This window comes from Lineus longissimus, chromosome 18 (assembly GCF_910592395.1).
Source record: "Lineus longissimus chromosome 18, tnLinLong1.2, whole genome shotgun sequence".
NCBI lineage: Eukaryota > Metazoa > Nemertea > Pilidiophora > Heteronemertea > Lineidae > Lineus > Lineus longissimus.
In genome coordinates, this window is record NC_088325.1 from 14,461,610 (window position 1) to 14,484,286 (window position 22,677).

Genomic DNA, 22,677 nt, shown 5'->3' on the forward strand with positions numbered 1-22,677 from the left:
ATGACCCGACATGCCTTTTGTGAAACGTCACGTTTTTAAGATGTGCTTTTCGATGTCGGGATTTAACAGGACACACGGGTACATGTACAAGCATGATTTTAAGGTAGAATGGATTATGTTGGGTATGGTGTCGAAGTATCCATTGAAATCTAGGTGTGCACGCCACTACAACTGAAGTTTGGCGGGGACTAGGTCAGATTAGATATGATGTTTATTTCCTGCCAGGCATGTCTTTGTGAGCCGAGTCCATCACGTGCTCCTCCAGGTGAAAGACCCCGAGGTTAAGGATGTCTTTTGAGGAGGCACCAATAAGGACAAAATGTAAAGTGACTTGTCCAAGAACTCCAACGATGCAATGGGCGACATGAATAAAGACTAGGTAATGCCTTTACTTCAGTTTTGTCTGTAAGGCCAAGGGTTACGAATGGACTATGGTAAGCAATAGCAAAGGACTATTGCAATGGGGGACAACATTTCCTTTCACACCGGGATTATCATTGAAAAGAAGAAAGACAACACAAATCTGCTCTTAAAATATTATATACAGTGTGTATTTACCCCATACAGCTGTGGACAGACAATGAACAGATAACTGGAAGGAATGTGTTACAAATTAACAGTATGCCCAACTAGTGGAAAGATAGACGACATATGGGGCCTAATTCTGGCCCTCAGCTGAAAGATTTTTGGAAAACCCATAAATACAGCACATTAATACAGGTCTACATCAATAAACAATGCAATGAAGAAATTTCGATTCAATTTCACCTTAAAGGGAGAGCTTGGGCGTGGGATTTACCTGGCCCGGAGGATAATACCCCTACTGGCCACCATGCGCCGCTATGTGTAGTGTTACACAATGCTTCATCTCTAGTAATGATTTCTGCAGTGTGGCGAGGCAGGCTGTCTGTCATCCCATTCTGGTGCATTCTTCATTTCAGTTGAATGACATTTCAATTATCCAGTATGGAGAAATCACGGTTCTCCTGGAAGCCATTTTTGTATGAGAAACCAACATATCTCATGCCAAAGTTGTCCCTTTAAAAGATTTGACTACAGCTGTAGCAAGTGAAAAGCTGAATCATACACAAAGGAACTGAGATTCAAAGAGACAATTAAATTGTTGAAATGAAAAATAAAGTATTAACTGGAGAAGTCAATAAAAGAACACAGTATGGTATTTTAAACCCTCTTCAAAAGAAAATCTCATAATTTTCAATATCGTTAAATTAAACTGTCTTTAGCCACATCAGTAGACTGTGATCAATGTCTTTTGGGTTTAAACAAGATGGACGACAACTCCACAACAAGTCCATAAGAATTTGCGAAAATCTGTAAGGCCAGCAGTTATATACACCTCCACTCGAGCTGACGGTGCTTAATTTTACGTCAATAGGAAAATATTTTATGAATGACGTCCTTACAGTTATAAAGAATGAGGGGAGCCAAGATACAACAACATCAATATAAGGGTAAATGACAAAAAACCTGTTTCAAATACTTTTAAAAATTGGAAAAATACAAGCAGCACTCATCCGGGAAAAGCATTAGACCTTATCTACACTATTTACAATACGATATCTGAACTGAGATCGGACAAACAGCCTCACAGGTACAATTGCAGACACTTAATTTCCTCCATCAGGGATGGGACAGCGCTCAGAGCAAAAAAAACTGAAAAACATTTCCAAAAAAAAAAGCAACCAGAAACATTATGATGGTGTCTACATCGTTTTGAGGAGAGACTCAAAGGCAGGTGGGTGAGAACGGTTGAATTATTGTTATTGATTTCAAATTGCCCAAAAAGTGATAAATGTTTCATTTGAAATATGGCTGACCTCAGTTCAGAAAACCCTACCTAACAAGTCGTTAAGGGATCTTGTGTATATATCGATAACACAAGAGAATCAATTTCCAAAGTTGCCAAGAATCTGGCAGGTGCCAGGACTTATTCAGCTGTCCTGCCTTGGACTACGTACACTGGAAAAAGTTGAAAAAATTTAAGTTGAAAAAAATGCCTCTGAAATTGTTATTTTTGGTACAATTTCGAAAATGCAAAACACAGCTGAGCATCTTTCCATTTTTGCCGTCAAACTCTTTTCAAAACGTGGAAAGATGGAAGTCCTCCAAATGTCATTGACGTCACATTCGTGATGAATAAATACAATGTACACAAGATTCTTGCAAAGTTTGAAAGCTGATTCTCAACTGGTGATACATGGAAATGAAAAATGTCTCGAATATACTCAGACAGGTTAGCATGACGGTGCAATAAGAGCAGTCACTAGAATATAAATTCGACAACTAGTGATGAGTTCTGAAGCAAATGATAATTAGATGTCAAACATCTACACAAATAATTAATAATATCATAACCACTGATGGACTGTAGCTCATGTTGGTCACTAATTCGTGACGACTGCACAGACGCATTGACTGTGAAAAAATACCAGTCACAGACTTTGAAATATTTTTTCAAAGTCAAAATGCACTCAGTCCCTCGGGTTAATTCGTGAATGATAACAACAATAATTACATGATACTAGTTACAGAATTGAACACTGATCGGGATGAAGCAAAAAAGTTACTTGAAGCTGTTGAAACACTTACACCATACTAAACAGGAAGAGTAAAGCTTTCATAATGGATGAGAGCAAGGCTGAAAACTCAGCTGTGATCAGATGATGATGTGAGAATCGCAAAAAGGTGACCACACAATCTGAAACTTCCAAAATAAGCATTCCAATGGGTCCACTATTTTTTCCCAACCAAAACTTCACAAAGTTACCAATTCTCAACCCCACTCTACCAGAATGAAAATCCTATTACGGACATGAATCTCTACGACTTCTATAAAAAAATTTCGACAATTTTGGCACAAAATTTGGACCAACCATGTTTTTTAACTCCTTCTGTAATGGTCGACTGCTATAAAGATATCCATGACGCTTCCTTCCCCATGGCAATCACTGTCCAGTACACAAGACTGAACTATCCGCTCAAACAATCGCAATATTTTTTACAAATTTTGGTAAAATGCAAAGGGACAAACACTGCCTGTCTTACCCATGTATTCTGTTTAAATGGAATGTTCCAGCATTGGAATGAACCATATTTACAAAAGGGGCAGAGGGTACTACAGATCACACAGCACACACTCAAGGAACTTTGTAACTTACATTTGTCAGGGGTGGGTGCTGTCTCTGATACTCCTCTGCTAAGCATGACACCAGGCTCATTTTGAACACATGCAAATCAATAAGGGGGGGGGCAGTATGAATAAGGTAGATGAACACTTATCAATTCCCAGACAGTTTTTGTCCCTATTCCTCACAGTCATATGATAACCGGTTATAGAATTACAAAGTTGTAACATTTGTTATATTATAAACAAGAGAAAAAAATCCTTGCAACTCCTCAAAGCTGCCCCTGTATGACCTGTTTTATCAGGTGTGATACATGGAGTGGTTTGAAAATACTAAATATTCTCACAATAGAAGAGGCAGAGACCCTGGTAGGCCCCTACACCACTGTGTCGATGATATATTTCAAATGACCACACCAGTCAATTGGCTGGAATATCTTAGCAATTTTCAAAAAAACATAAACCCCTGAAACCAGGGAGTTGCAGGGTCTCAGTAAACTTCCCACCGACCCAAATCACAATAGACTAAAACCAGAATTCCTACACCAGAGCTAGATTTCATGCTGGCTTGGATATAATGCACTGTATTATGCACAACATTCCGTGTACATTCTGGTCCAAGTTAACATGAAATACACCTTTAACATTAAACCCACATAAAAAAGCACACAACAGGATGATCACAATAACTTTAGCACTTTCAAGTGGCACCTCCTGGCGGCCACGTTTATGGCAGGAATCGTGGACAGCGTAGACTTTACGCAATGACTAACGGCTCATCATCGGAGAAGCCGGTGATCATTGGCTGGTCTTCTTCCCCGTCTGAAAAACAATCAAGCAAATATGGAAAAGTAGAATATTGGACCGCTTGTGACCTTGGAACAACGCAGGAAACCGAGATTCTTTATATTTGGTGCCTACATGACTGTTGTGAACCTCCAAGGATGTCATGCAAAATGTTTCATATGAGCCGTGAAATCGTGAACCATTGCAGTTCCGAGCGGATTCGATTTGTCGCTACGCCATTTGCAACTACGGCAGCAGTGGAATGGAATAAACGCTCTCTCGAAGGAGAGAATACTCTTACCCAATTCATGATCGCCAGTCGAGAATCGTGTCCTCCCAGACCTCGTGTCGTAGTGGCTGTTGGCGAACGACAGGAAACTCCTCTGGAGGCGACGGTGTCGGATGAAGTAGACGCCTAGAGCGACAGCCAGGACGAGACAGATGACAGTCATCGAGACGATGATCGCGATCAGGTTGGTCATCGAGAGGCCTTGAGTTGATGGCTCTTGATATGCAGAGACTGAAGACAGAGAGGCGCGTTAGGAAGCAGTTACCTTCAGAGGTATTGTGGCATAAACTCGGCCATTTGATTGCCTCACAATGCAGCATGGTGAGTCCGAAAGAAGGGAATCCTAAAGTAAAGGCGTGATACATCGAGGGTATATACTTTTTGACCAATTGTGCCATAAATTTGGGGCTTTGATGGACTTTTGAATTGTTATCGTTGGCAGAGGTCTGTGGAGCAGAGTCAGAACTCTGCCAAGGAAACTGCATCAAATGCTATCCTTGATGACAGATTCTTTGGGAAAATATCAATTTTCACTGAAAAACCACCTAAGAAAATGGGTATACTTACAAGAATTACCAAGATCAAATGGCTCTTGTGAGGAGAAGTCGCTGTAGTATCCGTTGACCTTCATAAGACGCACTTTGAATTTGAAGTGGGCGCTGAACTTTGGATGATTCTTGGTCACCTCAGATGCCTCGAGGTTAAACTTTTCTTGCAGCCAGCGAAGCGAGAACGTCACATTCGGATTCTTTGTTGTCTTCACGATTCGGTAATCAGTTGGCTGGCATTTCCCTTTGTGAGTGTGACACATCCACACTTCATAACCCTGAAGAGGACATTACAATTTTGTAGAGACCTTCAAATCAGTGGCGTCAACATACTGATCTGAGAGCTGAGCGTCAACTAGGACACATTTAGCTCTATAAACAATATACTCTAGTTTATCTCTGGAGTCAGGGACCCAGGCGGGCCACTCTCATTTGATTTTCTTCAGGACAAACTGTATTTAACAAAACAGTTGCTACTTACAGGTATTGTCTTCGGCCGGTCATTGCTCAGCTCCCAATTGAGGAAAAAGGTCTGGTTTCCACTGGAGCTCTCGAAAAGGTTGAGTGGGCCAGGATAAGGCTCTGAAAATGGATCAGGCGATTAGTTATGCAGTGGAACTTCCCTTACTTGACTGATTTTAGGAAAAGTCTAAGTCCTACTGTACAGGGTTAAGATATAACTGTCCATAGCACAGGTTATGATCAGGTTTGATTTTTATAGTTGTGACAATGACGACAATAACGAACATTGGACAATGCGCTATAGACTCCAAGCATTTCAACTTACTAGCGGTCTTCACCTGCCAGTCTCCCCAATGGCCACCGGGAAAATCTGGTCGCACGGAGATAGTATAGGTGGCGCCACGAATCAGATTCTTGACCAATCGCGCGTAAGTTACATTTCTTGACTTCTTGACGTCCACGTATCTCGGTTTATCGCCATTTTCTGAGATGGCGATCTCATAGCCCTGGAACAAATCAATACCAAGTAAAATAGGGAAAAGATGGTCCTAAAATTTTGTTCTTTTGCAATTTTCAATCCTTTTACTTAGAAATAGTGTTGCTCGGGGAATGTTATAGGCCACCCTTCCTCTTTCACCACAGAGCGGTACCTTTCCCTTTTCTGTCGTGATATACTTCGCAGGAAAGTTGAGCCTTCTTATACCTACCAGCTCATCCAAATCTCCTGCCTCTCTTTCGCAGTATATAGACCAGGTCACATTTATTGCCGACGGATCGTTCAGGTTCAGAATCTGAATTTTCTTGGGCTTACGTGTCATGTCTGAAAAGGTATATGAATGCAACAGAGTTTGATATCAAAGTTAACACATCCTGGGCAGACGTCAGGAACTGGTGGCTGCCAGGAAGGAGATTTTACCTGAAGAATCATTGACTTTATCATCAAATCGCAAGTGACTGTTATGTGAAAGAACAGAAGATGATCTCATGAGGCAGAGCAGACACAGCAAACTAAACACACAGAGAATAAACGTAATGCAAAAACAAATAACGCTTACCATAGTCAGTGGCAACATTCTTGACCTTGCTAGCAGGTCCCCAGCCATTAGGGCCAGTCACTAAGACTCGTACATTGTAGACTTCACATCCCACGAGATTCTTCAGGGTGTAATACTGTTTTGTTGTGTTGACATGGCTGGCCAGCGCTAAGTTCTGTCCGGCGTCACCAATCATGTGTTCACCGTGGTAATCATATATTACAGTGTAAACCTGAAATGATTATGAATGAGCATTGAAATAAAAGCTAGAAGTTTAGGCACTGCAAGCAGGTTCTGCCTTCTATTGTTAATCAAAAGAGTGAAAAAACTTTCCATAAGAAAATATCGTCGATTTATTGATATAATTTGGAAGTTTAATTACAGCATCGCAAGTCAGTGCTCATATTCTATGTAAATAATTTTACTTTCTTTTTGTACCAACAAGATATTTGAAGGTCAACCTTACCCATGATCCCTTGCGGGCCACTGTCCAGGTCACTTTGACAGCTCTGTGGTCAACCAGACTCAATGATAGATTCCCAACAGCTGGGATGGCCTGACCATGTGTAAGAAAATCGACCTCTGGGCTGCGTGGGCCAAAACCATATTTGTTATGGACCTTTACGTTACACTGGTAATACGTCTTTGGATTGAGCCCGGTAACTGAAATTACAATATTCATGAAATGTTTTTGGGCTATATTTCATTAAGATTTTAATCACAGGGATGCCAGCCATCAGCAGGAGGAAAAGTTGGATTTGTTTGTAGAATTGTATTTCCAAACCCCCACACCTGTAAAGGTAAAATTGGTTTACTACAGTGTCACTCCTAATGAAATGTCCAACGAGCTTTGGTCAATGAGACACTCTTTACTTCCAAACTCCCATCTCTAATGCCAGGGGCCTGGTGAGTGCCAGATTGTACCCTATATTTCCGGCCTCATCAGAAAGAGACAACATGGGCCACAAATTGACAAATGCAACCTCCCTCTCCCAAAACAAGCAAACCACATGGAGCGTACTTACAGTGTGCCCATTTCATATAGCCAGATAACTTGAGGTAATGGTCGGTACCAGACGCGTAGCACTCTGCCTCATAACTGTCAATGTGGTACTTCATCGCGACGGCTTTATCTAATGACCAGGTGAGATTCACCTCGGTTTCCTTGAGAATGTTCGCCTTCAGGTCCGTGACAGTCATGAAAGGGGACTTGCTCTCTAACGTGACGTTTGCGGCATTCGACGCGTCGCTCATTTCAACAGACTCGGCTTGAATCTGAAAAACAAAGTTCATTTAGTCAATCCATCCACTTTGATTATATGTGTATTTGTCATAGATGAGAGGCTACCCTAAATAAATCTACTGAAAATGGCACAAGTATAGCTTTTTATCAGATTTTGACTTGTGTTAATAGATACATGTATCTTAAATGATAAAAATGTCTACATAGAGTATAAACAACAAGGGAATCAGACTTGGATTAACTTCTGGCCTCACCGTGAACACCCACGTCTGTCCGTAGGTCAAATGGCTGATGTAGGCCACATTATTGGTCGGCATGAAGTATTCTTCCTGGGCATGGCCAGCTTTCCCTGTCGACGAAACATTGTGGTATCGCACCTAGTAAGAAACAAGAATAGGATCAGATTTCAACGAGAAGGCCTATCGTATTTTTAGGAGGGCACATTTCCTTATGAAGTGAATTTTGCACGATCAGCGTTTCTGCAAATCTTTACATTTTTACCACCCTCATGTATCTTCTCATTTCCTGTTCGTGACTCCCAAAATGTGTTTTTTCACGTGGCAATATTTCGGCACACAAGTTTTCCTATTCAATGTCACATGACTATACACGACGATTACAATCTTACCAGGTAGTGATCTATGATGCCGTTGGGGTGTTTAGGCGAAAGCCAGGTCAGTTTGACTTTTCCTGAATTGATGTCTGCGACACTCGCTACCAGGTTCAACGGAGGCGAAGGCTCTGGAATTGGATCGTTATAACGTCAGGACATCATACACCGCATATGAATTCAGGAAACAAGAATCTGCGTCATTCTCTTGAGAGATGACCGGATGGAGAATGTTTTTAAAATGCCTAGCCTCACTTTTATGTTGACTTTGTTATCAGGAGGTCGAACAGTGAGATAGGCGTTCAGGACATTGACGATTCAGGGGATTTGTGAAAGCTCCCTATTATCATTACTCACTTCCTTGGAGAGTAACCACTTCAATGGGACGAGCAGGTCTGTACGAGTGCTGCGTTGATCCTAACTTGGCCATCACGTAAACGGTAATCCTGTACTTGGTGTACGGCGCAAGGCCGGTAAAGGTCAGTGTCGTGCCAGAGACTGCCGTATGGTTCACCCAGTTGATTGGAGTATTACGTTTGTCAACACTGAAAAACATTGGGCCGAATTTACGAAGGGTGTTTAAGAGTTAGACGCGTGTAAATTCTACATAATCAGTTTCAGGGCCTAATGCGGTTTTCATGAAGAAACCCTGCAAGGCCCTGACTCTGTCTATTCAGACATTAAACGCTGTTTTAAGCTAAACACCCTTTGTAAATTCGGCCCATTAAGTTTTGGAAAGAGTTATTTTACAATAAGGTAAGACCTTTAGTACTGCAATATCAAATTCTAAGATCTCCAGGTCTAAGCGAGGCAGTGCAGAAAGCCCTTCATGCCTTATTATGGCTCTTACTGTTAACGGACAAATGTTCCCATTTCCTTATTTTGGGAATTCCTGAAGTTTTTTAACAATTTTTATCTTGGTGGAGAAATATTTACAAATCTGCAATGTTTGCAAAATCTATGAAATTGAAAAGCCTGCAACACTTGTTGACTTACAGTATGTTATTAGTTTAGAATGACATCAGATGGGGTTCACTCTGATAGAAATGGATTGCGTTGCATAAGGCACAAACAAATATGGTTAAACTCACCGAATTAATGGTATGTACGTCAAGGTTGCAGACTGGGTGGAGTTCAGTTTTGGAGGTGACCAGCCGACAGTGATGTTGTCCGACCCTCGGTGTATCATGCCAAGACCACCGACAACCAACTCTGAAGTAAACAACAAAATGTCATAATTATGATTCGCTCTACCAAAACTAGGCGCTTGTCGCATCTGAACTCGACAGGTTGATACGGACTTGTTGTTCATTTCCCTATTGTAGACCTTTTGTGAAATGTGACCAAATCAGTTTGTAATAGATTTCACAAAAGGTCTACAATAGGGAAATGAACAACAAGTCCGTATCAACCTGTCAAGTTCAGATGCGACAAGCGCCTAGTTTTAGTAGAGCGGGTCACAATTACAAGTTGACTGAAAACAACCTGTAGTCTTTTCAAAATGTTTCAAAACGTCATAGAAAATAGCGACAATTCAATACCTACCACCACCGCACTCTAATACATTTTCGTCACTCCCGTCCAAACAATCCACTATTCCATTGCATCGTCGATATGAGGCAACACAGCCGTAGCCATCATAACACTTGAACTGCTGGGGTAAACATCGGGTGGACACGGTCGTTGAAGCAACGGTAGCATCTGGAAAGCATAGCAGAAAGTTTATCAGGTGTCTAAATCACCCCATATACACACTGTCTTATGCCGGAAAAAGGGCCCCAAATTCTTTTTATTGGTTTTTCTTTCCGACCCCCTCCGATGTTGACATGGTCAAATCTTCCCCTTCGTACCTTTAAATCTTCCCCTTCGTACCTTTAAATCTTCCCCTTCGTACCTTTAAATCTTCCCCTTCGTACCTTTAAATCTTCCCCTTCGTACCTTTAAATCTTTCCCTCGTACCTTTAATTCTTCCCCTTCGTACCTTTAAATCTTCCCCTTCGTACCTTTAAATCTTCCCCTTCGTACCTTTAAATCTTCCCCTTCGTACCTTTAAAAGACATCACAAATCAAGTTTGTCGTAAGATCTTGCAAGGAAAGACTGATTGGGTGCAAATGTTATGTTTGAAATGCTTTGCTTTTCGAACGAAATAAACTTACTTGCTACTACACAGCCGAGTTCGTCTGATCCGTCAGTGCAATCACGATCTCCATCACATATCCAACTGGAGGGCAAACAGCCGGAGCTGTACAAACATTTGAAATGGTTTGGACCGACACACTGGGTTCCTGAAAGTATTGAGGTACCGAAATCTAGAGGAGTGCCTCGCAAATGAAAGATTTAAACTGGTCAAAATGACGTTGAAACTCCGTCAAAATTGACGTCAAGTCACTGTTGCGCAATGCACCATCTTGTCTAAGATCATTGTGCCCCGTGATTCTTACATCACTCACGCATGCGGAGCGCTACGTTTTAAAGTGTTCAATGACAGCAGACACGCCTGACTCACCATTATGGCAGTTGAGTTCGTCTTCTCCATGAGAGCAATCCCGGTCACCATCACAAATCCACGAGCTGTAGATACAATGGCCGTTATTGCAGCGGAACTGAGTCGCGTTGCACATAGGTGCCACAGTGCCTGGAGGCAAAAGGGTTAAATTGACATCACATGAGCAATTTTAGTTGCTGCGACGTCAGACATCGCCATGACAACATGACGATTGTGGTTGGAATGCAGCCGACAATTGGTTAAATGGCAATCATTCATCTTTGTGTTATTACTCTCTCGTAGTGATGGCTTATTTGTGGAGTGCATCAAGATCATCCTGAGCTACTTCCTCCTATACCTTTTCCAATCGAAGACCATGGAAAAACTATAGAACCAGAAAAACTCACCAAATGTTGGTTAGCTCTCAATCAGAGCAGATAGCCTTCTAATCTGTTCTCAAAGTACATGTACCTTACCCGGGAAATCACATGTACATATACATATTTTCTATAACGAGCACAAATTGATCAAATCGTTTGTGAAATTCTCTCAAAATCATGACTTACTTTGCTGACAGTATCTCTCATCGGAGCCATCTCGACAATCATAATATCCATTGCATCTATAGTGGTTGTTGATACACTGGCCACTGTCGCAGGTGTACTGACCTTGACGACATGTCACTACTGGACGATTCGTCGTCGTCTCGTCTGAAGAGATTAACATTCTCAATGACTAACAGCCCTCTCCTAGTCCTACAAACTTCTTAATTTTTTAACCTTGTTAATTTTGAGATTCAAAAATATTTGAAGTTTTTCTTATCAATGTCAAAGCCGGATGGCCGAGAAGTTAAAGGCAATCGAAAGATTGAAGTGTTGAGGTGTGCAGGATTCTTGTTGCGATTAGACTGATTGGCTAACCAGTTGGTGGGCAAAATTTCCTTCTGGCTTAGCACCCGGCAGTTGGGATAGGAGTTGGAAACTACAGGACTCACCCAGGACTTGTCCATATTGGTTAAGCATCAAATAAACTTACTTCTGTGACAGTCGTACTCGTCAGAATAATCGCCACAATCATCCTGGCCATCGCATTCCCGCGTCCAATAGACACAGTTTCCGTTCCGACAATTGAACTGCCACCAGTGACATGACTGGTTAGAAGGCTTTGAAGGAGTTGTGGAGACCGGTTGAGGAGACGTCCCTGAAATGAATTGAATACGTGGGATTGAATATAATGGGACAACGTGTCTCACAATTGGCTTGGCCTCGGAAAAATAAAATGAGAAAACATTTTGAAATGGCCAACTTACAGCAGCTCGCTTCATCACTGCCAGAATGACAGTCTCTCTTTCCATCACACTTCCAATATCTTGGTATGCAATGTCCGTCATCGCAGGCAAACTGCCACGGGTGGCATGACCCTGGTGCTTTCGTTGTACTTGCGCAGCCCCACTCATCTGAACCATCGTTGCAGTCAGCGGCGCCATCACACACCCAGTGCCGCTGGACACATTGGCGTCGATTATGGCACTGAAATTCAGCGATGCTACATGGCCGAGGACTTGCGGTGGTTCCGTGGACTGAAAGGCAAGGAATACAACAATTAGATTACACGAGCCAACATACAGCGACTTGAATCATAGACATGAAAACAATCTTTGCTACTGAAAGTAGACTGTGAACAGATCACTGGGATTCACTCCTCTAGCAGCAGGCAGAGTGGTTCTCCTAGTGCATCAGGTAATGCTTTATACTACTATTCATAAGAAAGCTACTTGGTTGAGTCATCATTTGTAGGCCTAGGAGGATCTACTGTGGGTCCAGATTTTCAAATGTTTTCTCTCTATCTTTGATCCCTTACTTGTTCTGTTGTGGCACATTGAGACGTCTTCATCTGATCCGTCGTGACAGTCGTCGTCTCCGTCACACGTCCAATTACCCGAGATGCAGCGGCCGTTATTGCACGTGAACTGGTCATTGTTGCAGCTGCTGTATGCTGAAACACAGACACAGACATTGTCAAAACCATGATCTTTGAGAGAATGCTGAGAGCTATTCAAAGAATGTAGATTCTGATGATCTCTCCAAGGTTTTTCAAGGCACCAACTCATCTGTCAATATTCTGTCATCAACCGAAGTGTAAGCATTCCTGGCTTCTCCAAGTGTGGCCCGTGGATGATAAGGACCAGCAAAATACTACCATAATCATCTTGCAGGCATCTCTGAAAGTGTGGAGAACTCGACCCAAAACTTACTGCAGTTCCGTTCATCACTGTTGTCATGGCAATCGTCGTCATGGTCGCATTTCCACCTCCCCAGGATGCAGCGGCCATTTGTACATTCAAAGTAACCGTTCTGGCACTTCAGGTAAGCTGCATAGAGAAAATTACGAAGACATCATGCTGAGCCTTGAGGTCAACCAGGCTGGGTCAAGTTGATCAAAAGCACAACGTCGCCTTATCCTTCAAGGCACTTAACTTACAACACGCAAGGGCTAACTGGGGTCAGAGTTGGCACACAGTGACACAAGGCCCTATCCAACCACAGTTACGATTGGCAGCAAAAGAGCTAGCTTTAAAATGAAGTTACGCATCTTGTAGCAGAGCCTCCTTAACAATTGTGAAAAACTGACAATACTTACGACAATCTTTCTCATCTGAGTTATCGCCACAATCATTATCGTGATCACACTTCCACGTCGAAGGCACACAGCGGTCATTCTGACATCGATACTGACTCGCATCGCATGTCGTGAAGTTTCCCGCCCCTTCGTCGTAGCACTGGCCGTCCGTGTGAAATTTTGAACCGACTGGACATTGACAGCGTTCGTTACCACCACCAGTTGCTACCTTCTTCTCGATGAAGTCAGGACACAGACAGGTGCGGGAATTCCCATGCGCGCCAGCATCGGGGCGCCCAATACACAAATGGGAACAACCACGCTGGGAGTTGGTGCACTTGTTTGAGCCGCCTTGTTTGGCGTGATGGACGTACTTGAGGTCCATGATGCCACTCAACGCAGACTTGACGACATGGAATTCATGGCCTGTGTACTTGTTGGCAGCAAGGATGGCTTGTTTTGACCAGTCAGTCCAGAAGACTTCGTCCTGGCGAAGAGAGAGAGAGAGAGAAACATAATGGGTGATATGAATAAAGACTAGCAAATGCTTTTATCTTAAACTCCATGTGCATTTACACTAGGCCTTTCTGTACAAAACTGAAGTAAAAACGTTTACTAGACTTTATTCATATCACCAAATGTTTGCCAGTTGGCTCGACCTTTTTGGAAATTGAAATCAAGATTTACAACTACAAAGCAAATGCCAAGTGACGTACCTTGAAGATTGTAATACCATATGGATGAGGGATATTATAACCGGACACAAGAACTTTCATGTCCGTTCCATTTAGCGTTGCAGAAACGAGTCGGTCCTTCATTGCATCCACCCAATAGATCCTCTCTGTTTGGATGTCGATGGTGATGCCATTCGGCCAATAGACTTTATCCTTTCCGGTGACGATGGGTTGGATGAATTGTCCATCCAGCCAGGATTTCATGATGCGGGGGTAGGTGCTTGACCAGTCCGTCCAGAAGAGATAACTGTAAGGAAAACAAAATCGAATATGACAGGGGGATGTGAACTCAAAGAACACTCAAGTCTACTAAATGATAATCAACCTGATTGTGACATAACCAGGATCTTGGGTCAAATCGCCTTCAAGATATTTTGGACCAAACGGAAGAAACAACAAAAACATAAAAGATTCCACAAATCCTTACCCATGCATCGGATCGACTGCAATTCCACGTGGCTTGTCCAACGGCCACGTTGTATTCCCAGCAGGATTTTGGATCAAAGTACGCCGGAAAGTCCCATCAGCCCTTGCAACGCTGATCGTCTTCCGCATAGCGTCGACCCAGTAGATGTTCCTTGACATCCAATCAAACGCGAGGCCTTCGACTGCTTGCATGCGGCCCTCGATGATCACTTGAGAGACGCCCTCGTTGGTGGCATTAGCATTCAGGCAGAGTCGCTGGAAGAAGGACAAGTACGAAATATTATTTTCCTTTTTCACGAGATTGTACAGGCTTCCATACACAATTTTTTAATAAACTAAATGTGCTAATTGCATGAATAGAGGACTACCATTAAGAACAGGGTATTGTTTCCCCAGAACCTTGGTTCAACTTACATTGATAGTATCATTGTGGATATCAGCATAGTATAAGCAATCGCCTTTGAAGTCATATTCAATGGCTGCCACATTGCTCAAGCCAGATATTGGTATTGTGTTGTCAATGTTTTCAACGGGGTTGTAACTATGGATGGAAGTCCGCCGTGTGTAGAGGAGGAATTCTGGGTCCTCGGCCTCTGGGCAGGTCAGTTTGTCCGCCATGAAACGATGTTCATCCCCTCCTTGGCAGGTATCGCCAGCAATTTTACGGTACCTGGAAGAATATTGAAAAAGACGGTGTCTTTATTGAAAACACTAGTTACATGTATGCTCTCAAATGGATTGTTTCCAATGATGCCTGTAATGATGACGATGATGATGACGATAGCAATGATAATTTACAAGTTTACCTACCCGCGGGATCTGTAGTAGAAGTCGGTGCAATACCTCGGTGGTTTGTGTACATCGACACCCGAGTCCGGGTCAGATATACACTGCCAGGAATAGGCGTCACGCAGTTTGAACCCGTAGTCACTGAAATGGAAAGGTCATTGATTTAGGCATGCTGAAGATAAACATGATATCAACTGGGAAATGACGAAGCTCAGAGCAAAGGAACAGGAATCGTTCAAAAATCGGAAATGTCACATGGAAGCATAGGAACAAGACCCCCCCTCTACTCACCATTCGAAATCTGGTCCCAGGCATGTGCAGTTCTGCACCGTGACACTCCTCTCGTAATGGCGGCCGTTATAGCACTTGGCGTGCGGGATTCTTCGTTGGATAATGGTTTTCCTTCCCATTAGACAAGGCATGAATGTCTTCTGGTGAATTTCATCACTGGGGGACCACATCTTGTAATCGTTTTTCTTACAAATGTATGCTGGAAAATTAGAGGAAAGATATAGGTACACATGAGTGAAATTCTAGACAGACCCGGATCCCCCCATCCCAACACCTATTTTTGTGACACAATATCTCTTCTGACGTCCATTCTCCAATGCGTCTTGGAAAACGTCTATAATCGTATGTTTCAGAGAGCAGCGATCGTTTCAGTTATCAAACCAATAAGATATCTTCATATCTTATTACCCCGAATCTAGCACGACCCAATACTAGGCTAAGTTTGAAGAGTTTACCCCTTTACTTGCCAGCCTAATGACTGTGAGGAGCTTGAAATATAACATCCACAAAGAGCAGGAGAGAGAACAAAGTGAGGTTCCTACTACAAAACAGGTAAAAACTTACGGAAAACACTTCTCAAGTTGATTTGGAAGATAACCCATTGATGGATGCCAGGTTTCGACCCGAACACTGAGAAGATGGTTGACACTTCCCCTGGCTCTGTCAGAAGTCCGTAGATGTACACACTTTCATTGGAGAAGACCTTTGTATTCCATGTTTCACCCTCGTTCCAAGAATATCTGGGAACAAAAAGTCATAGCTAAGCTATTTTTCAGGGCATACAGGTATGGGTATGTCCTGTGATCATTATTAGGACAACCTATTCCCAACAGAAATGTTTACAATTATCAGTACCGTCTGAGCTATTGGCCAGTATCCAGATCATAACTGAACTTTTTATGATTTTTAAACAATTCCTCATGTACCAACCCATTTGAACACAATCCGCTTACCTGATCTCCCGTGTGAGCCTGAACATCAACACAGCCACAATTAGACCTCCATGGTCGCCGAACTCGTAGATATAGTGTCCTTGAAGCACCTGAAAGGACAATCAGAGTAAGAAACACAACATCTCATCGGGGTGGACAATTTAAGGAGGAAAGTTTGAGTCTGTTTTCAGACAAATGAAGAGGGAATTGGAGGGGGACGAGGGGAACCAAGGTATCGCAGGATTGGTTGTCAAAGGTTAGTCTAAAATAATGTAGCGAAACCACATGATTGTGAGTTCAGATGGGACACAAGATACACTCACAAGATTCCAAGTGAGTCCACCGTCCGACGATAGGAAAATGTCCTCCATTCTGGTCTTGTTCATGGACTGGCCTAACATTCCTGTACCGATGACGATCCCTGGAGCAGACTCGCGGGAGAGGACCGGTGCTGCGTGGGTACCAGGGTAGAACTGGGTCAGCTTCTGGCTCAGGTGGAGGGAGCAGTTGTTATGCTGGCAACGGAAAGTCACATGCATGAAATCAATGTCAAATAAACCACATGAATCGGTTCATTACTTTTGCATTTAATATTATCATAGAGCAAAAAACTGCAGACGTTTTCCATAAGTATATAGCCACGTGAAATTGAACAAATTTGCCAACTTTCAGCGACGTGAAAGTTTACGGTTCAGAGTGGAGCGACAGTACTTACATAAGTACAGTTTGTCGGAGTACCATTGTTGTCGTACACGGGTGCCGGGATAGGATGCCACCGCCCACCCTTGTTGAATGAGATGAGCGTACGTTGTCTGTACGGTGAGAAGTTGCTCTGATTGAGAAGCTGGGAGGCAATGTAGATCCCTCTTAAGCCTCCCACCTTGTGGATGTCAGCGAATGAGTCATCGGTGAACCATCTGAAGGGAAAGATAACATTCGCATTCTTTATGTGTTTGACTTTTGAGGGAAGAATGATAATTTAACTCCAAATTTCAAGTAGATTGCCCTACTGAAAATGATTTTGTCGGACAAAATCACCACATAATAGCACAGGCCAAAAAATAAAGGAAACCTCATCAAGAACTACATTACCTTAGCCACGTGTCCTTATTAACACCCTCAGGGTTGAAATACACCACCCTCTCAAGGGAGAGGATGAACTTACTCCCGTGGACCTCGGAGACGTAGAGATTCGTCAGAGTGCGGTTGTGGTTGATGCAAAGCATCACCTGATTCTCGCTGGCATCAACGACGTAGAAATCCTGAAATTATTTGAATGGCGGTCAGGATAAAGGTCATTTGAGGTAAAATGTGACATTCTTTTAACAAATTGTCTACAAATCATTTTAGCCACTATTCCTATGGCTATGATGACTGTTTCAGTCTATGATGTTTCCTACAGGCAGAGGCGATGACCCATGGCAAACTAGAGACTCAAGTCTCAAGCGATAATTATTGCTGGTCACCCTAGTAGAAACAAAAAATATCTCATTTGCGGGGCATTTAACATCACAAACCACTCAATAGTAAAAAGATGTTTTATCAGACCCACAAACCTACCTGCCGTTCAATATGACCTGGTATTTCTGCATTGAAAAACTGCCCTCTATTGTGAGACACCCAAAACTGAAGCGTGCCGTTTATTAGTTTAGAGCCAAATAGTTTCTACAGTGAGAGAAAAGGGAGAGGGAAGGTGAGTTAGCTGAAGCTGTTATCACTAGTGTGTACCATACAGTACTGAAGCAGTCACACTGTCTGCTAGTCCTCAGCATGAATACTTATTAGTTTGTTCAATTTCTACACCTGAAAGCAGAACTGAAAGGAAAGTTCAGGTTAAGATATGTCCACAAATATCTGACATGTCCGACACTGAAAAAGAAGACAATCTGAAGTGACTATTCTACAAGCACCCCGCCGAGGCCCCGGGGGAACTGTCCTGCAGCGTACTACAGGCATTATGGTTATATTGCTGAACTCCTATGATAATAGCTGTCGTTTTGATGGTACTAACATGCTGGTGAATTCTCGTATCTTCAAGTGTCGTTTTCAGGAACGGTTCACGATCGTATGATATGTAGAGTATCAAGTCTATCCCGTATCGATACTAAAAGTTGAAATTCATTATCAAGATAACGTATTTATACAGTCGTTACTATGGTTACTCATAATCCCTTTACAGCATTTTTTACTTATTCTTTCAAACGCTAAAGTCAGACATTATATTATTGTGTACAGTCACCACCATTACTAAAATCCTGTGAAAGAATCTTGACAGGATCACAGGAGAGAGAATATTTTGGAGAATGTTCTAGTTCAATACTTACAACTTTCTTTGTGGCAAACATAAAATTGTCGCGGACCTCAAAGTCCTGCACGCGGTCGATGATGGTTACCGACCTGTAGGTTCCCCAGGATATATAGACTGGCTGCACATTCATATACTTCAGGACCTTGTTGCCGCTGTACGGTTCAATTCGTTCGACATACAGATCATAGGTGTCATCGTAAGGAGGGACTCCCCTGAAATGATTAAATCAGGTTGACGGGTCAGGCAGGGCTCAGATAACCCCCGAAAGGTATGCATCAAAATGTCATCAAAATTGATGTCACATCTCTCGCAACCATGCAGTACCGGAGTGACAGTCAGCGTTGTAGTTTTGCTGGTAAACTAGTAGTCTCTGGGGACATTCTGAACCGGAGGCAATCCATCCACGGCCAATCATTCTTGGTTGAAATTTCTTCTAACTGCGAATCATTCTCAACTCCACTCACCAGAAGAATGACTTGACATTCCGGTCTAAGATTCGCCATGACAACCCAAAATTCGTACTGACGCGCAAAATCTTATTCGGGTCGTTCTTATCATAACTGAGGATGACGCGGTGGTCTACAGGATTCAAGCTCAGCTGGTCTGGTTTGAAGGTGAGGCAGTGGCGCGAGAAACTTCGGCCCGAGTCCAGTGTTGTCAAGATGGCATTGTGTACAGTATCAGCAAAGACATACTGCAAGAAAGCAAACAGATTGTAACAAACTAATCTTTGGCTCTTATGTCTTGACTTATGTTCTATAATTTCATATTTTGTTTGGGCTATGATAGTCAGGTAAGGAGAATAATTGAACTGAACAAACCGCCCCAAGGAAGTTATGTATAATAAATTTGATAGAAAAATATTCATTTGTTCTTCAATACAAATTGCACAATAAATTAAGTATTGTCCATTATGTGAGGCACGTCTCCTGATATCTGATCTCATTACGAAAATAGATCTCTTAAAAAGTTTTTTGTACAACAAATTCAGGCTGACCCAATTCTTCGGGGCTTGTTTATGCTTGAGCGATCTTGATGAATGGAGACAGTCACAGGCTAACACGGGTGTATTGGGTCAATGCAAAGACTTATGGCATATGAAATCACATGACTTCATGTTATTACATACCACTCTACCGGTACATCCTTACGACAGTATGAGTGTCTTTTTGACCATAACAGAATTTGTTCACCGAAACAGTCAATGCCTGGGTGTTATGAATAAGACTGACAAATGCTTCTATCAAAAACTCCATTTACACTATTGAGATGACACGCCATGTAAAATAAACAAAATTCATGCTACTGCACATATAACTTGTGGAACAGTTTGCCCGAGGTGGTCGTGACCAGCTCCAGTCTTGAGCAATTCAAGACTGGACTGAAAATCCATCATTAAACAATTTAACTGACCCAGAGCTCTGTAACATCTTGAGCTCTGGGCTCAAAAGTGGCCACCAACATCTGGGCCACTTACCCGCTGCACACACACATTACCAGTTACATTAATCTTCAATATGATGAAGGAAGTTAACTTAACGGAAGAAGAAGAAGAAGAACTTACAGCATTAATATCATCCTTGTTATGATAAAATCTCTCAATGATCATTGGTTTTGGATGCTGACCCGACAGACATGTCAGGGAAAACAAGTCCCTGAACTGACCATCCTTTCTAATGAATGTCGTGCCGTAGTCATAGGAGATATAGAGGGAGCTGTTGGAAGTGTTGGTCTGGTGAAGATCCTTTGCCAACGCGATGATAGTGGAGCTGCCTTGCCCCACCCAGTGGACCATTAGCTGGTGGTGGCCATCCGTCAGGTTGAACTGAAATCATGACGAAAATGATGTACATCTGGTATGTTTTTACCCGACCCTAGGTGGTACAGGTGTATCTAGCAAAGGGCCTAGATAGGTTTTTACGGTCGATAACACCAGACAATACTCGAGCCACTGTCTGGCATTTTTTACCCGGTACCGAGAAGATCTATTCAGACTATTGACGTATTGTATATAGGGCCTAGGCCTATGGTTTGTATGTTTTCACCACCCTAGGTACGGTGGTGCAGGTGTATCTGGTAAAGGGACCATTGGAGCATAAGATATGGATCAGACTACAACATTGCAAATATCCAGACAGCAGCTGAGTTAGGCCTATAGGCCTAGATCTGTCACTGTGATCCGGATCAGATCGATCATGAGAAGATGCCCACTTTCTGTTTCACTTCCGTCTTCGAACTCAACAGCAACAGTCACACTACAGTGTCAAGTCAAATCATCAACAACCCAGCTTCCCCAAAAAATAGACATACCCTCGTTATATTCCCACTGTGGGCCTCTGGATCGTTCGGCTGGTCAGCCGGTCCAGAAGACGGTTTCGGGGGCGGAGCTGCATCTCTCTTGTTGCGCAAGTGCACTGAATCCGCATCGGAATTCAGGCTGATAATTCTTGTACCCGTCCCGTATTTCTCATCGTCTGATTCTGTAGGGAAGTGTAGGGTGTTGGACTTCATCCCATACCGTTTGCAGGACACAAAATCACTGGACAAAGCCAGGAGAAGCAAAAATAAACACGGATATTTCATTTTCATGCTTCCTGGCAGCGCCATTTTGCATGGAATTATCACTGTTCCATAACAAAGATAAATAAGCGCGGTAAAAAATAGTACGACATAAGTAAAAATCAACTTGATCACTGTTTGGGTGGAAAGCTGGTTTCTAAAAAATACCCTGTATTGTTTTAAAGTGATAATTGACTTTTTATTCACTTATCAAGGCACAGTTTTGGTTGAGTAATTGAAAAAATACTTTCATATAACACTGCGCGAACCGAATCACCAATCGTTCGAGTAACAGGTGACCGAGTTACTCGGGTTCCCATTAAAGGGCCACACAATCTCCAAGCGTCGTCAATGGTATTCCTTAGTGAGGTTTCGCAACGACCCGTTTAGGCCCTACGACGACGTTTATCTATTGTGTGAGTTTACCTGAACAATAGATAAACGTCGTCGAAGGGCCTAACCGGGCGGTTGCGAAACCTCACTATTATTGCTAAGTCTTACTCGATCTACTGACTATGTGAGATTGCAACGGGTGTATGTAAAATTCGACATTGCGGTTCAAAGACCGGAAGATAGGGGGCCACAGGGACAACTTGTGCGCGTGATAATAAACTGAGACAATTAGAGTAATAATTGATATGCTTGCGTTTATTATTCTTAGTTAGGTAGATTTGGTGTCTTATATTGACATGCATGTCCTGTGTTTTCCCGCCACTTTTTTCAATCCGACGAGTTATCGCATTTCTCCTCCTTCATTGTCTTGCACTTATTGATTTCGTCAACTCTTTTATCACGACACCTAGTATCGGCCAAGTCACAATTCTTCACCAATTTAAAGATTGCCGGACATGAGATGTTGCAGTAGCCATATTTGAATGATTGGCGACAGAAGTCAAGGACAATGTGGCCCAGGGCCGGGGCGTGGCTGTACCATGGTTGGGATGAGTAGGGTCGCCATGACCACAAGGATGAGACCATTAGGCTGTAAAGATAAAACAGAATCGTATCAAATAGGCTGGGAATAAAAGACCATGCATATATATATATAACAATCAGTTTAGCACTCAATGTTTTGACAATGCTCAGCTTCCAGGCAACGCGCGAGAGGATGTTATGGTGCCGATACGTCTCCTGGCCGATTTTACAGTAGCCCGGCGAGGCCAAGGGAGCGTGTAGATGTGTATAGTCGACGGCCCCTGCGGGTAGGCCTAATCATGGTGGATGGGCCAACATGGGGGTGTACACTAAAACACCAGTGCCCAATGGTTTTCACAGACGTTGGTAGCAGGCATGGGGACTTTAGTTCGGTTGTAGCCCCGCAACGTTTACCAAGGTGACTGCTGCGGCTCATCTTTTGGTGCTCGCGACATTTTGGTGTGTGTTTTGGACATTCTGATGCGAGCAAAGGATCTCATA

The 22,677-nt window shown here is 42.8% G+C and overlaps 1 protein-coding gene across 2 annotated transcripts; it reads right to left on the reverse strand.

Moving 5' to 3' along the window:
• Positions 1–524: 524 nt before the first annotated feature.
• Positions 525–21,308, reverse strand: LOC135502548 (sortilin-related receptor-like). Of its 2 annotated transcripts, none has more exons than XM_064795497.1 (37): positions 21,013–21,308; positions 20,267–20,527; positions 19,167–19,396; positions 18,719–18,914; positions 17,955–18,059; positions 17,487–17,656; positions 17,110–17,311; positions 16,718–16,909; positions 16,416–16,504; positions 16,027–16,202; positions 15,463–15,661; positions 15,193–15,312; positions 14,797–15,052; positions 14,384–14,637; positions 13,939–14,203; positions 13,244–13,709; positions 12,858–12,974; positions 12,464–12,598; positions 11,913–12,182; positions 11,639–11,803; positions 11,170–11,313; positions 10,625–10,753; positions 10,275–10,403; positions 9,663–9,818; positions 9,209–9,329; positions 8,475–8,662; positions 8,136–8,248; positions 7,762–7,884; positions 7,290–7,539; positions 6,731–6,927; positions 6,286–6,496; positions 5,938–6,050; positions 5,556–5,736; positions 5,250–5,350; positions 4,788–5,046; positions 4,233–4,451; positions 525–3,967 (listed from the first exon to the last, which is right to left on the reverse strand). In XM_064795497.1, the coding sequence occupies exons 1-37, from the start codon at positions 21,289–21,291 to the stop codon at positions 3,903–3,905; spliced, it is 6,846 nt and encodes a 2,281-aa protein (XP_064651567.1). In that variant the 5' UTR covers positions 21,292–21,308; the 3' UTR covers positions 525–3,902. The 2 variants fall into 2 exon arrangements, with proteins under 2 accessions (XP_064651567.1, XP_064651569.1); XM_064795499.1 differs by lacking the exon at positions 17,955–18,059 and adding an exon at positions 18,406–18,498.
• Between the last annotated feature and the right edge of the window lie 1,369 nt (positions 21,309–22,677).